The sequence below is a fragment of the Scheffersomyces spartinae genome (assembly GCF_019049425.1).
Source record: "Scheffersomyces spartinae strain ARV_011 chromosome Unknown scaffold_18, whole genome shotgun sequence".
Taxonomy (NCBI): domain Eukaryota; kingdom Fungi; phylum Ascomycota; class Pichiomycetes; order Serinales; family Debaryomycetaceae; genus Lizanozyma; species Lizanozyma spartinae.
The window spans coordinates 317,004-331,359 of NW_025065065.1; the positions used below are offsets into that span (position 1 = coordinate 317,004).

A 14,356-nucleotide genomic window follows, 5' to 3' on the forward strand; every position below is an offset into this window, starting at 1 on the left:
CACCATATGATACTACTTAACCCCCAAAGAACATCGTAACAACAGTATTGAGAACTGCTTGAACTTTGACGCCCATTATTATCATTACAATTAAGAGTGTTGATGTCGATGCTGCTGTTGTTGTGGCAACTGAACGTGCGCTGAGTCTAGTCTGTGATTACCCCACGAAATGTACCCGTTGGAGAATTTTGGTCGTGGCTCACTACATCAAAAGTGGTATACCTTCCCTCCTGACTCATCTCGGCAAAAAAGAAATTCCCCACATGTCAACCTGATCATATCCCACCTTATACAAGAGTTTGTAGTTTAAAAAAATTTTCAACTTTAGTTGATGTTTTCTGTCTTGTATTGTATTGTCTAGTCAGTTTGGATTTTTTGTCTGGGGGTTGGTTTCTGGTGATATTTCAACGTCTTTTCGCTACTCGCTTTCTCCTCTATTCATTGCGCCGAGATATACAGTCGACACTGGTTGTAACAAGTTGACAACAATATACCCCCCAAAAATCCATTGCATGTCATCCCATGCTACATAAATCATGATCGCTACTAATCCGTTGGAAATTATAGTCATTGGTGCCGGATTAATTGGGCCTAGACATGCGGAACATGTTAAGAAACATCCCGTGGCCCATTTATTTGGAATAATCGACCCTAACCCTGCAGCAGCTGAAATAGCTTCGAATTTGGATACCGATTATTTCCCTTCTATTTCCGATTTGGTACAATTTTGTAAAACTAATGAACTCAATCTTCCAGACGGTGCCATTGTTTGTACTCCAAACCATACCCATGTTGTTATTAGTGCCGAACTTGCTTCTTATGGTATCCATTTGCTTGTGGAAAAACCACTTAGTTCTACTCCAGAACAACTGGCTGCCATTCGAGATTATGCTGAGTCCAAAAACGTAAAGTTATTGGTGGGGCATCATAGACGCTTTAATCCTTTTATTGTTGAAACAAAGAAAAACATTGATAAAGTGGGCCAACTCATTGCCCTTCAAGGCTCTTGGGCTTTAAAAAAACCTGAAGATTATTTTATCAAGGGTCTCTGGAGAACTGATGCCAAAACTGGTGGGGGCTCACTTTTAATTAATTTGGTACATGATGTTGATGTGTTACAATATTTAATTGGACCTATTGAAAGAGTTTATGCGGAAGTGTTGGATAAACAAAGGGATCATTATCCAAATGCAGACGAGGGTGCTGTACTTACCTTACGTTTTAAAAATGGATGTTGTGGAACATTTATTTGTTCTGATAACGTTACTTCACCTTTTAATTTTGAATCAGGTACCGGTGAAAACCCCCTGATCCCCTTTCATGATCAATTGGAAGGGGTGTACCGTATCTTTGGCTCCAAAGGTACATTGTCAGTCCCAGACTTGAATCTTTATCACCAACCACTAGAAAAGGAACCTTCTTGGAATTGTCCTGTAGAAAGGACTCCGTTGGTTGATAATAGATTTGAAACTTTGTTTAGCAATATGCCTTTTGATTTACAATTGGATCATTTTGTCGATGTCATTAGAGGCAAACAAGAACCTTCTTGTAGTGCCAATGATGGAATGGCTGCTTTACTTTGCATTGAAGCCATTATCAAATCCATTGACACTGGTCTTCCTCAATTGGTTAAACAAGTGGATGACATCAAACCTGATTTCTCATGCCTTGGTCTTGAGAAGCTTAAGAATGGCTCTGCCTGATTAAAAAAAAACCATTCTTTTGGTTTACATTTTATACTACTAAATTATTATTATTACTATTATTATTTATATTTAACCATCTACAACACTGGACTATTAAACATATTGTTACTGTAATACAGTCATTTGTTAACTGTGCACCAATATCTTTAGCGGTACACTTTATAGTAATCTATCCATATGGTCGTGTACATATGCTAAATGTCGCACTCTCAAGTTTTGCCAAAATCAACCAGTCAGAGAAGTCGAAATAAGCTAATGGAAAATTTCTTACTACTAGAATACATTCTCCATATATCATACATTGTCATCAGATTCAATCATAATGTCCAAATTTGCTATACCCACAGCCTTAAGAGAGTTGAGATTCCATTTGTCTCAAACTGGTGAAGCCTCAGTCCCATTGAGAAACTTTTTATCCAAGAATTACACTGCTTTGAAGGGTACTTCTAAATTGCCCATTTTAGTTAGAGAAAGCTTCGGTATTCCCCCAAGTGTCACTGCTAGATTTGTTGGTGGTGTTGAAAAGAAAACAAATTTGGATAAATTGGATGCTCAAGGAATCGAATCGGCATTGAAGGATATGTTGAAGCAGTGAACTATATTCTATAGATTGAATTCGACCTACTGGGAATATCAAACGTGTACCATATTTATAAGCAAAATTATACTATAATAAACAAATAAGAACGAAGCAGCTAATTTGTAACTATTTACAAGAGAATACCCATCTTAATTCTTTATTGTCTTTGACTGGTTGATGTTGTGTAATCACTACCAAATTGATAAATACCCCAACCTAATGAACCATCGTTTTCATTATACAATTCCTTAATAGCCTTAGAATCATCAACTGTACCAGCACCAACAACAATAGGCAAGAAATGCTCTAACGTGGGATGAGCACTATGTAATAAAAGTCTGTTGTCTTTCTTGATATCATTTAGTGACTCCAACAAATGTTGAGAAGTAGTCAAGGTGTTGGTCAATAATGTATTGAATTTACTAGTATATGGCAAGCTTTTACCTGGATTAGCAAACATCCATCCCAAGTCTCTCAAGTTGTGAACTGACATTCCTGACATGATCAAAGCACCTTTTAAGTATCTTTTCTTTGTTGGATCCCATATCAAGTTTTCTCTAAATTGGTTCAATGCCTTACCTAACTTGTAGTGGTTATCGAAATCAGAATCAGAGCCGGTTAAAGATACTTGAATAACAGGGAAATCGACATCAAATTCTCCTTCAGCAGGTGGATGCCCCGATTTCAAAGTAGTATAGTCAGTAAAGGCAACTTTTAATGGACACCATAGCCCATGATCAATACCTCTATTTGATAAAGTAGAGTTGAACCCATTTTTAATCAAGTGATCTTTAACACTTTGAGCCACAAATGCATCATTCTTTGTATGAAACTCCTCTCTATACATATGACTGGGGAACCCATAGAAATCATAGATCAAAGGGTTCTCAATGGTATTTTTTGTTGGAGGAGGAGTGGAAATTTCAATCAAGTTTCTACCTGTTGATTGCCAATGAGCAGATACAACTAACACATAATCTGGTTTCCAATTGTTCTTAATGTTAGTGCCTAACTTCTTAACTGTCTTCCATGCACCTTTGTGATCATCATAGATGAAGTTTGGACCTCCGTGACTAAAAAAATAGGTGGGGAAGGGTGAAGGATTAACTTTGAAGGGTTGAGTCCTATCGGAATCATAAACGGCTCTAGCGGAGCTCATTGTTCTACTTATAGAAGTTGTAGTGGTAGTAGTCAAAGTTGACTTATTAACAACAGAAGTTGAAATAAAGAATTTGGAAAACAATATGGCAGCTATTGATGCAATTAATGTAACTATAAGGTAAATGTTCATTTATCAAGAAGATACTAAACTGTATTTATATATACATGTAATTCCAACAAGCTTCACTCATATATAGTCTATTTCCATACTGCTTATATATATTCAAAACCACTAACACAATATCACCGCCTGCTGCGTTCCCTACTAATGTGGTAGATCCACTTCTAAGAGAACAATATGTGTCAACTAATCTGTTAACAAATAATTATTCAGCACTTTACTAATTTGAGATTATGTTACTAACTGTGTCACAAACCCGGCAATAGTGAATAGGGAAAGCCGACGAAAAATATTCTGTGAGGACAAAAGGCTATGTTTTGTATTCTTACGTAATACTCTCCCACTTTCCTAAACGGGATGTTTGCTTTCTTCGATACACAAAACCTCTGATACAAAGCAACAGTTTAGCCGTAGCAGCAGTTATCCTGATCATCTGAAATTGGAAGCTGGTAAATGGCAGTAAAAGTGATCAGTGGTTAAAAAATTATTCTTGCTTGGCCATACATGAGACATTGAAGGTCGTCCCTGAAAAGTTATATATATTTATTTATTGGACTGACTTTATCCATCACCCACTATAATCAGCCACAGTGTGAGCCATGGTCAGTTTCTTCACTCGAAGAGTATGTATTCATCTTCACAGTGGTGTCATTAGAGAATAATCATATTAACAATTTTAGAAGAGAAATGATGGCTTTAAAGGGTTTAGCAGATATCACGACGAGATAGAACGCTATAGTCCGGCAACTCCCCCCTCATCCATAAATAATAACATTCCACCGAAAGTATCCTCAAGTGCAGCTGCTGCTGCTGCTGCTGTGAAATTACATTCACCTAATACTACCCTGTTTCCTAATATCCCAAATCGTACAGCGTCATTAAACAGAAATTCAACTCCTTATTCAAACGGTGGTGGTGGTCAAAATAGAACTAACTCCCTTCGCACTTATTCTTATCATCCAGGAGCTTCATATGTTGCTGGTCAACCACTTCAGAAATCCACCCCCGCTCCTCCATCTCCACGAGTCATCCCAAGACGATATAATAGTCTTACCAATGCCACCAAAAGACTCAACTCGTTGTCCTCGCAAAACTCAAACCTCAGAAGGCACTCCATTGATGAATTGGGTCCAGAGTTAATAGGTGAAGATGAGGAAGTCACTATTACTACTCAAACTACGGAAGTTGTTGATGCTCTGGGTCGTACACAGTCAATAACAACAAGAACAATCAAGCAATTGCCGGATGGTTCAAATATAATTGAAACAACCACCAAGAGTGTTTCTCGAGGTGGTTCTCGTACAAGCTCACTTCGGGCTGATTCTTTAATGGGAGGAAGACAAAATGCAAATACTAATTTGACTATTATCGATGAAGATTTACAAGATTTTGATTATAATTATCAATTGGATAATCCAAAATTGGCTGCTGCAGTTCCTCTTGTTTTGAACCATAATCATCAAGAGCCCCCCACCACCTCCCTTTCAAATCCAATTTCATCTCCACCAATATTATCTCCAAAATTAGTACCACCTCCTCCAATACTCAAAGATAGTCCACAACAACAACAAATAATAGAACGGAGTAGTTCATTGGTTCTGAATGGGTCAAATAAACCATTGAAACTGATTATGAAACATAGACTGCAAGATGCAGAATCAGAGCCAGATTATGCAGATGCCCGCGATTCATTTGCACCATCTACAAGTCCAGGAGCAATTAATAAAGAGGAGTTTTCTCCTCCTCCGCCTCCTGCTGTTATTCAGCATCCATATAAATCATTATCCAATTCTCCTACAAGTCCTCTGCTTCCCTCTAAAAAGGTGGCTGCTGTTCAAGACTCACAGGCAAGAAATAATCATTGGGGTTCGTCACATGAAACAGCTTCACAACTTTCTGGTAGCAACTCTATAAAATTCAATGAGGTGGTTGAAACTATAGCATATACTCCCGATGCAGCAGAAAGAGAAAACGATTACTTCAATTCAGCCCAACACCAGCCACCACCAGCACATAATAATAAAGTACAGCATGAGAAACGTAAGCAATTAACAGATGATGAAATGTATTTGGTTGCGATTGAAGCTGCAAAACGGAAAGTTTATGGAGATCGTGCTGCTGATGAACTTGTTCTGCTTCCTTCAAATGGCCCTCACTTTAAAACTTCTTTAAGAAGCCCACCTCCTTTAAAAAGTCCTACTTCTCCTCAGTCACCAAGGAGTGGTTATAATGCTGTTATTTCTACATCATCACCCACCGCAATTTCTGCCACTTCTCCAGCATTTGCGAGTACCAGTGAGCCTATTGCAGATGATGTTACATTGAGTTCTTCTACCCACAAAGCAATGCCAAAGAAGTCCAAAGCTAATCAAGGGGTTCCTAAAGACTACCAATATAAGTCTCACAACAAGCCACTTTCAGCCCATACTTTAAGAGGTTCTGAAAATATAGTGGAACAGAAAGTTGTGGCCAAGCAGCAAGAAAAGGAAAAGAAGGAAGTGGAAAAGAATGAACGAAACTTACAGAAGAAACAGCAAAAGGATGATGCCAAAAAGCAAAAACTAGCTGCAAAGGAATTAGCAAGGCAAAAGAAGCTTGAAGCTAAGGCCTTGAAGAAACCTCATAAAGGGTTTTTATTTTTCAGGAAGTCATCCATGGATTCCTCTTCTGAACAAAGCAATCATAGAGTTTCAACCGATACCAATACCACTAGTGCATTGGGTGATACCACTTTTGAAAGCAGCATGAAGAGTCATGACACCTCAATACCTATAACTAGTCCACCTCAAAAAGGACCTGTGTATGCTGCTGAGACTAATGGTGAACATACCAGTGACATTTCAAGGTCGGTATTTGCTGTGATTGATAACTACAATTCAGAGTCGATACCAACTATCAAAGAAGAATCCAAATCAACTAGTGATCGAAATAAAGTGAATTCCCTTGATGTAGATAAAAATGAAGGCTTGGGACTTGGACTGCCATATGAATTTCAAAAAACAAACACTATTCATCAGGCAAGTGCTGAAAGTAATGAGAAGCATGGAGAACAACATGTATCAAAGCAAGCGGGACAAGAAATCAACACTATCCAAAACGATGAATTGGCTACAGATGCTGATCACAAACAAGTTCCTAAAGAAATCGAACTGCATTTGAAGGATGTAGATACCGAAATGGAACATGCAGATGTTGATACTAAAGTAAATGGCTCTCAGAAGTCATCTAACTCATCAGCACCGTATGAGGTTGGCATGCAGGAGTTATCGGATGAGGTTGAAGCGCCAGGTACTTATAAAGAGGATATTGAAACGGGTTCACTTCATTCAATTGAAGTTGATCATGAAAGAGATGATCGTGGCAAAGATGACCATGAAGTCTTGTCTTCGGAAAGCATTAAGAACATCGCTAATACTACACCTGATAACTCTGTACTTGACGGAAAGCCGGGTAGTAAAAAGAACACTAATTTATTGTCCACTGCAATTGCTTCTACTAAGACTGAATCCTCGCCAGATAAACATGAAGATCATGGCATCAACGAAGACATTGCACCAAGTACTAAAACTATCACCAACGTTAGTATGTCTGAAGAAGCTACTGATGATCTACCTTCAAACGTCAATGGTGAAAATTCCGCCTCCAGTGATGTTTATCGGGACCTACAAGAAGAACCAGTCGATACTCCAGTCATGTCAGACGTTGTCAATGAAAGCTATGGTTCAGTTACACCAGATATTTCCCAGAATATTCGTGAGTCTGGGCATTTCATCGAACTGATTGATTTTGATGAGTCTCAACCCGAAGACAACAACGAAGAAGATGATCGTACTATCGAACAAGGGGTGGACGTGAAGACGAAAGAACATGAGAAAACAGTGCTGGAACCACCCAATCACGGCATTTCTACTCTTGAAAACCAGAAGCAAGCGCCAAAGAAGAAAGGAAAGTTTAGAATGCATGTGTTGAAGTACTTTGTCAATGGCTATGATAAATAGTGCAGCTTTTTAATAGTTAATATGATTAACCAAATTATGTGATTGTAGCAATTAATGGGTGTAATGACTTCTGGGAACTGTATGGTATTTCTGGGAATCCTGCATTGGATACACTGTCAAAGATAAGCACAGGGCAGGTTCAGTCGATCTAAGGTCTCTACCTCTTTATGCGAGCCAGTTCAAGCATGAGCTTTGACTTATTGGTCTTCACCAAATCATGGTTTCTCAAGCATCAAGACAACCATGAAATGATGGTAGGTATACAAAGACTTATTAATCGGTCGTATGATAAGCCGAGGTACAAATATGGAATCATCACCACGTCTCGAATTAAGAGTCCACAGCTGTTTCTAAAGGACTTTGGGTTGGATGGTACTGACTATGGTTTCTGTTTATTTGTTCTTTTGGGGCCCAAGGAGACGTTTGATAAGCTACAACGAGACGATGGATATTTCAGAGATTTTGAGACTCCAGCCACTCCAGGAACAATCTATGATTGTGATATAAAGAAGGAATATGAAGGGTTGTTTCAATTTGACCCCTTGAGTTTGAAGCCAACTGTTACCGTAGCTGATAATAATACAGTTTTGAAAGGTCTGCTATTGTCCCGAGTATTGGGATGTGTAGGGTTTAAGAGTTCGGGATATGAGTATCACCCCAATGACGACGCCTGTATTAGACTTGACTTGACTGCGTTCACGTCATATCTCCGAGGAAACGGACCCCGCATGATTGATTTGGTGCTATGCAATATCCTCCAAGACCATCCGAGTCATCCTTTTCTCGAACAACAAGGTATGGTTGATCAAAGTACTGGAAAGTACATCATCATGGCCGATTGCATTACTGAGCATAATCTCATTGATTACTATGTGCAAAAATGCGGCTTCAGCTTAACTGGAGAAGAAGATTTGTTGATACAAGTAGGAGAAGATGGCAGACTTCGGAATAATCCTTATGAAGATGGCATTAAGGCTACTCAGAACTTCCACATATCGTTCCTAAAGAAGTGTCTTTCTGTCAACAGAAACATATAGAACACACAAGAGACATAATACTGTAGAATAGTTATATTAATCTTGAAGCGTACTATTACCTTATTGTATGGGCTAAGTTCACCATAGTGTCCAACACTTAGCATAAGTTCTGTAATGCTTCACCATACCTCAGTATGCTTGTGCTGTATATATAAACAGTATGTTGCAGACTATACTTCACTTTTGTGTACGTTGTAAAAAACTGCGATGGCATCGCAGATCTCAAGAATATTTATTTTACTACTGAAGCCTACCACCTTTTAACAACATCACCCATCACTATGGAAGATAACAATCCAGACGGAGGTCAGCTGATCGACCAGTTTGCCTTGGAAGACAGACTCAGTAAGATCCGGTCTCAAATCAATTCCAAGTTGGAAAACCAAAAACATCATGCGGTGATCTTAGCAGCTGTGGAAGAGAACATTGATGAACAAAAGAATGAAAAGACTGCAGTGGCATATTTTGTGTCCTTCTTATCGCTTTTGGAACAAGCCATTAGTGGTGATGATATTGTTGATAAGGATTTGGCCGTGACTGCTGCTTATTTCTTGGATATTGTTTTGCCCTTCACTCCTAGACCATTATTAAAGTCGAAGTTCGGGGATATTTTAACCAAATTGGCCCCAGCTTTAACACATCCAGATTCAGATGCTCCTTTGATTAGATCGACTATTGGCGCCTTGGAATCATTATTATTGTCTCAAGATTATCAACAATGGGCTTCCAATGGGAATGTGGCCCCCAAACGAGCCTTTGTAGGTTTACTTGAATTAAGTTTCGATGGACGTCCTAAAGTAAGAAGAAGAGCTCAAGAAGCCGTCCACAATGTTTTGACAAACCCACCTACTTCTCCCTCTCCTCTTCATGTGGCTGCTCCATTGGCTGCTGACATAACCTTGAATAAATTGCTTGTGTTGGTAGATGAAAGCAAAAAGAATAAGAAGAAGGTTCTGAAAGACCTTAACACACAAATCATCCATTGTCTACAATTAATAGCATCCATTACTACTGCTAATACCTGGCCTCCAGCTCAAATAGAAGCATTATGTGACATTTTGTTGGAAGTCTCTAGAACTTCAGATCAATATTTACTCACTTCAGCCTTCTCTGCATTCGAAGGCTTGTTTTCCTCAATGTCTAATTCTATCGATGTTGATAAGTTCGTCAAAGTCTTGGATATTATATTTGATTTGAAACCTTCAATTAACGATACTCATTTGGCTGGTGCTTGGCTTGCAGTCATTGCTAAAGCTTTAGAAAGCTTTGCTTCATTGGCTCCAGAATTATGCCTACAGAAGTTTAAGACTTTTGTCCCGGTGATTTCAAGCTTTTTAGGCTCAGAGAATAAAGGTATTTATTTGTCAGCCTCTCAATGTTTAATTGCTATCATCACTCATACTGTCCCTGATAAGTTTCTCTTACAGCCAACTGCTGAAAATGGTGTGACTGCAGAAATATATGAACTTGTTGATGATACCATTGAATATTTGGGAGAGTTCTCCAAGAAAGAATTACTCAGCATCAAGTATCAACGTGCCACAAAGGAAATATTAGAGTTTTTAACAGCTGCGGTTTATAAGTTTCGTTCAAGAGGGAATCCAGACTTGTTGGAAATTTTGGAGATTGTTGGTCAATGGCGTACCACAGAAGCTGAATCGTTTCCTCATAATAAGGAAGCCGAAGATTTAATTGCTGCATTTATTTCATCTGTGGGTCCTGAAGCAGTCTTGAGTGTTTTGCCTTTAAATTTGACCACTGAATCTGATGGGAGAGCTTGGTTGTTGCCATTATTAAGAGACAACGTTAGATTTGCTGAATTGAATTATTACAAGACTCAAATCGTCCCCTTGGTTGATTTTTTTAAGGGTAAGATTGAATCTTCTCAACATAAGGAATCAATGCTTAACAAGATCTTTCAAACCATTATCGATCAAATTTGGTCTTTACTCCCACACTTTTGTGACTTACCTAAAGATTTAAGAAGTGCTTTTGATAATGAATACGCAACTTTCCTTGCTGGCACCATGTACTCTCAAGTTGACTTGAGAGTTCCTATTTGTCATGGTTTAAGATTGTTGGCCGAATCCAACATTGCATATAGCGAAGGTGCTATGGCTGATGACATGTTGATGCAACAAGAATTATCAATTGAAGACTCAAAGTTAAACGTCCAATACTTATCAGGAGTGGCTTCTAATTTGTTGTCTGTTTTATTCAATGTGTTTTCATCAACAATTCCTGAAGCTAGAAATTATATTTTAGAAACTATTGATGTTTACTTACAAATCATCCCCAAAGATGATTTAACAAATACTTTCAATAAGGTTTGTGGATTGTTTAAGAATGCCCTTGATGAAGAAGCTCAAGCTCCTCAAAATAAGTCTAAAGCCCAACAACGTGACATTCCCAAATTAAGTATAACTATGATGGATTTGATTGTTGCCATGGCCAAATATGTTCCATCATCTTCACATAATGCCTTATTTGCTATTTTTGCACAAACAGTTAACACTGGTGATGTCTTGTTGCAAAAGAGAGCCTATAGAATTATCACTAGATTGGGTGATACCGAAGAAGGTAAGGCTAAAATTGGTTCATTCATTGGGGAAATTACCAAGGTCTTACTTGAAACAACCGAAGTAACTCAACCATCTGCTAGAGCTGTTAGATTATCAGCTATTAACTTGGTCTTAGAAATCTTACCTGCAACTGATTTATATTTCATTCCAGCCATTGTTCAAGAAATCATAATGTCCACTAAGGATGTTAATGAGAAATCAAGAGAATTAGCTTATCAAATCTTAATCACCATGGGTCAAAAGATGAATGAAGGTGGTGAAATTGATTCTTCAAAGATTCCAGGGTTTGGAGGAGAATCAACGGTTTCACCGGCTTCTTTGAATGAATATTTCACTATGGTTAGTGCTGGTCTTGCAGCTCAAACTCCGTATATGATTTCTGCTACTATCACTGCCCTTTCATGTTTGATTTTTGAGTTCAAAAATGAATTGTCTCAAGAAGTATTGGTTGATATATCTTCCACGGTTGAGTTGTTTTTAACACATGGTTCTAGAGAAATTGCAAAGGCAGCTATTGGGTTTGTTAAGGTTGAAGTGTTGTCTTTGCCTGAAGATTTGGTTAGAGCCAATTTGAAAGAACTCTTGGAAAAGTTGATGAAATGGTCTCATGAACATAAAGGACATTTCAAATCCAAAGTTAAGCATATTTTGGAAAGGCTTGTTAGAAAATATGGTATTGAAGAAGTCGAACAAGCAATTCCTGAAGATGATAAGAAATTAATTGCCAATATTAGAAAGTCAAGAAATAAAGCTAAAAAGAAGCAAGAAGAAGGAGCATTGGCAGATGCTAGTGCGCAAGCTCAACCTGCTCCTGGTGATAAGAAGTTTATGTCGGCCCTTGAGGAAGCTTTATATGATTCTGAAGAATCTGATGATGATAATGATGAAGATGACTCTAAACCACAAGGAAAGAGAGTTAAACAACAAAATAAACAATTCATCATGGAGTCAGGTGATTCTCCATTAAACTTACTTGATAGACAAGCTTTGGCTCAAATCACTTCGTCTAGACCCAAGCAAAACAAGTATAACGTCAAAGAGAAAGTTACTGAATTCAAAACAAATAATAAAGGTAAGATTGTCTTTTCAGAAAATAATGAGGATCCTTTGGCTGAAAAGGGTTCGGGTATTGATGCATATTTGGATGCGGTTAAGCAACAACCTGTTCGTGGTCAAAGAAATAAGTTGAAGTTCAAGAGAGGTAAGAAGGCAGAAGATGAAGAGGCTTGGTCAGATGATGATCAACCCAAACAAACCCTTAAATTTAAGTCCAAGGTTGCATCAAACTCCAGAATCTCAAAGCACCTGCTGAAGAATAATAATAAATTCAAGGCTAGAAAGAAGCTTTAAGTATGATGTATAGCTGTACAATAGATTATTACTAGTAATTGGGTTAATAGTATACAAGAACGTCAAACGATAAAAGTGTCTGGTTGTTCTAAATCGGGTGCTGATTAGTATGTGTACAGTATGTTAATATTTCATTGAAGCCGTTGCACTATTGAATGTTTTGCAATTGGGGAGTGGGGATGTGGGGATACGTGTAAACCATCTTCGATTATGTCGACTAGTTTATTTTTTTAAGATTTAGACTCATGTTTATATGATATATTGAACAAGTGTATATGGGTGCGAGGTTTGATTTTTATTCATATCGATCTTTTATATACGTTACATATACGTTATTGTTATTATGTGTAATCATGATATAGATATTAGTTTTCTCTTATACTATCAATTCCATTGCTTTTACTGTTGGCGTATACAAAAGCTGTGTCCACGATGAAATCAATGCCATATTTAAATAGTGAATCTCCGCTTTGACTTCCCACGCTTTGTTTAATAGCTAATTTATCACTTGTTATGTTGACTTTTTCTAATATTTATAATATATACATTAGATAATTCTTTATCAGTCGTCGATTTCATTATTGGAACTATCGCACACTAATTCCGTTAAACTTATGTCTTCCGCTAATTTATAATGGTTGTATTTATTAATACAATCTCTGAAATATACTTTACTTTTCAAAATTGAAGATCACATGTTCGTATTATCATTTGACGTTTTTTAGGCTATATCTTTATGATTATATCCCTTTTTGATCTTAGCTGAATCTTCAATTTCTCTACAAGGTATACAATGGAAATCGGTGTGAACATACTTTCAGTGCCTCAAAATCATTTTCAAGACTATGATCCTTATTGAAATCACTATTCTTAATCTTTATTTTTAATGTCATTTTTGCTATTGCATATGAACCAATTTAATCAATAAGTATGAAATCTGTTTTAGTTTCTTGCTCCTTTCTAACAAAATTGTATTCTACAGTATTCTTAAATATAAGTTCTCTTGACAATTCTTTTCTGACTAACAAATATATTACAAATGGCGTTATGCTTACAATGATTAATTATATTCAGGTAAATCTAGTAGAATGTGGTATCACGTATATGTTTTTAATTAGAACAACTCAAGCTGTAGAGGAGCATTAGCTTTTATCTGACTATAAAACTATTGGAAATCACACTACCTTTCTGTGGAAAAAAATTTTCGAAATATCATTACAACTACTGTAACTACGCTGCTACTACCATCTTCATATCACTACTAAATCACCTTTAATATCAACAAATGTCGTCGGCAATAACTAAGGCACCCATAAGAATAAGACTAGCTCGTTTTGGGAGAAAAAACCAACCCTTATATAACATTGTGGTAGCCAATAGAAAGGCTGCAAGAGATAAGTTGCCAATTGAAGTATTGGGAACCTATGATCCTGTTCCAATTCCATTGAGCCCTGAAGAAAAGGCTAAAGGAGTCAAGCCTTATAAGCATATTGAGTTGGACTTCGATAGAGCACAATATTGGCTTGGTGTTGGTGCAGAAGTGAGTGAAAGAGTTGGATTCTTATTCAAGAAGGCTGGATTGTTACCTGAATTCTGGCCTCAACCTTCAAGTCTCTCACAGCATGTATCTAAACCATTAGTATCTGGTCCTAAGACCGTTTTAGAAGAGGAGCAAGAGCTTATCAGAAAGAGATAGTCTACTTTCCATTCGTGTACATAGAAAAGTTATATTTTTATTATTGGGTTAATATATATACAATTTTGCATCAAAACGCATATCATTATTTATTATCAATGCTTATACATTATCATACCTTATAC

General features: G+C 37.4%; 7 protein-coding genes across 7 annotated transcripts; 6 read left to right on the top strand and 1 right to left on the bottom strand.

Moving 5' to 3' along the window:
* Positions 1–536: 536 nt before the first annotated feature.
* On the top strand, positions 537–1,703 carry KQ657_001870 (uncharacterized protein; the record flags this gene model as incomplete). Its single annotated transcript, XM_043192651.1, has 1 exon — positions 537–1,703. The coding sequence occupies one exon, from the start codon at positions 537–539 to the stop codon at positions 1,701–1,703; it is 1,167 nt and encodes a 388-aa protein (XP_043048019.1).
* Positions 1,704–2,028: 325 nt separating this feature from the next.
* NDUFA2 (uncharacterized protein) lies at positions 2,029–2,301 on the top strand (the record flags this gene model as incomplete). The annotated part of the gene is made up of 1 exon (XM_043192652.1): positions 2,029–2,301. One exon carries the CDS (start codon positions 2,029–2,031, stop codon positions 2,299–2,301), a length of 273 nt encoding a protein of 90 aa, XP_043048020.1.
* Positions 2,302–2,443: 142 nt separating this feature from the next.
* KQ657_001872 (uncharacterized protein) lies at positions 2,444–3,445 on the bottom strand (the record flags this gene model as incomplete). The annotated part of the gene is made up of 1 exon (XM_043192653.1): positions 2,444–3,445. The coding sequence occupies one exon, from the start codon at positions 3,443–3,445 to the stop codon at positions 2,444–2,446; it is 1,002 nt and encodes a 333-aa protein (XP_043048021.1).
* Positions 3,446–4,167: 722 nt separating this feature from the next.
* On the top strand, positions 4,168–7,566 carry KQ657_001873 (uncharacterized protein; the record flags this gene model as incomplete). Its single annotated transcript, XM_043192654.1, has 3 exons — positions 4,168–4,191; positions 4,249–4,306; positions 4,355–7,566. The coding sequence occupies 3 exons, from the start codon at positions 4,168–4,170 to the stop codon at positions 7,564–7,566; spliced, it is 3,294 nt and encodes a 1,097-aa protein (XP_043048022.1).
* Positions 7,567–7,814: 248 nt separating this feature from the next.
* KQ657_001874 (uncharacterized protein) lies at positions 7,815–8,603 on the top strand (the record flags this gene model as incomplete). The annotated part of the gene is made up of 1 exon (XM_043192655.1): positions 7,815–8,603. One exon carries the CDS (start codon positions 7,815–7,817, stop codon positions 8,601–8,603), a length of 789 nt encoding a protein of 262 aa, XP_043048023.1.
* Positions 8,604–8,884: 281 nt separating this feature from the next.
* On the top strand, positions 8,885–12,535 carry KQ657_001875 (mRNA-binding protein; the record flags this gene model as incomplete). Its single annotated transcript, XM_043192656.1, has 1 exon — positions 8,885–12,535. The coding sequence occupies one exon, from the start codon at positions 8,885–8,887 to the stop codon at positions 12,533–12,535; it is 3,651 nt and encodes a 1,216-aa protein (XP_043048024.1).
* Positions 12,536–13,820: 1,285 nt separating this feature from the next.
* Positions 13,821–14,231, top strand: MRPS16 (mitochondrial 37S ribosomal protein bS16m; the record flags this gene model as incomplete). Its single annotated transcript, XM_043192657.1, has 1 exon — positions 13,821–14,231. One exon carries the CDS (start codon positions 13,821–13,823, stop codon positions 14,229–14,231), a length of 411 nt encoding a protein of 136 aa, XP_043048025.1.
* Between the last annotated feature and the right edge of the window lie 125 nt (positions 14,232–14,356).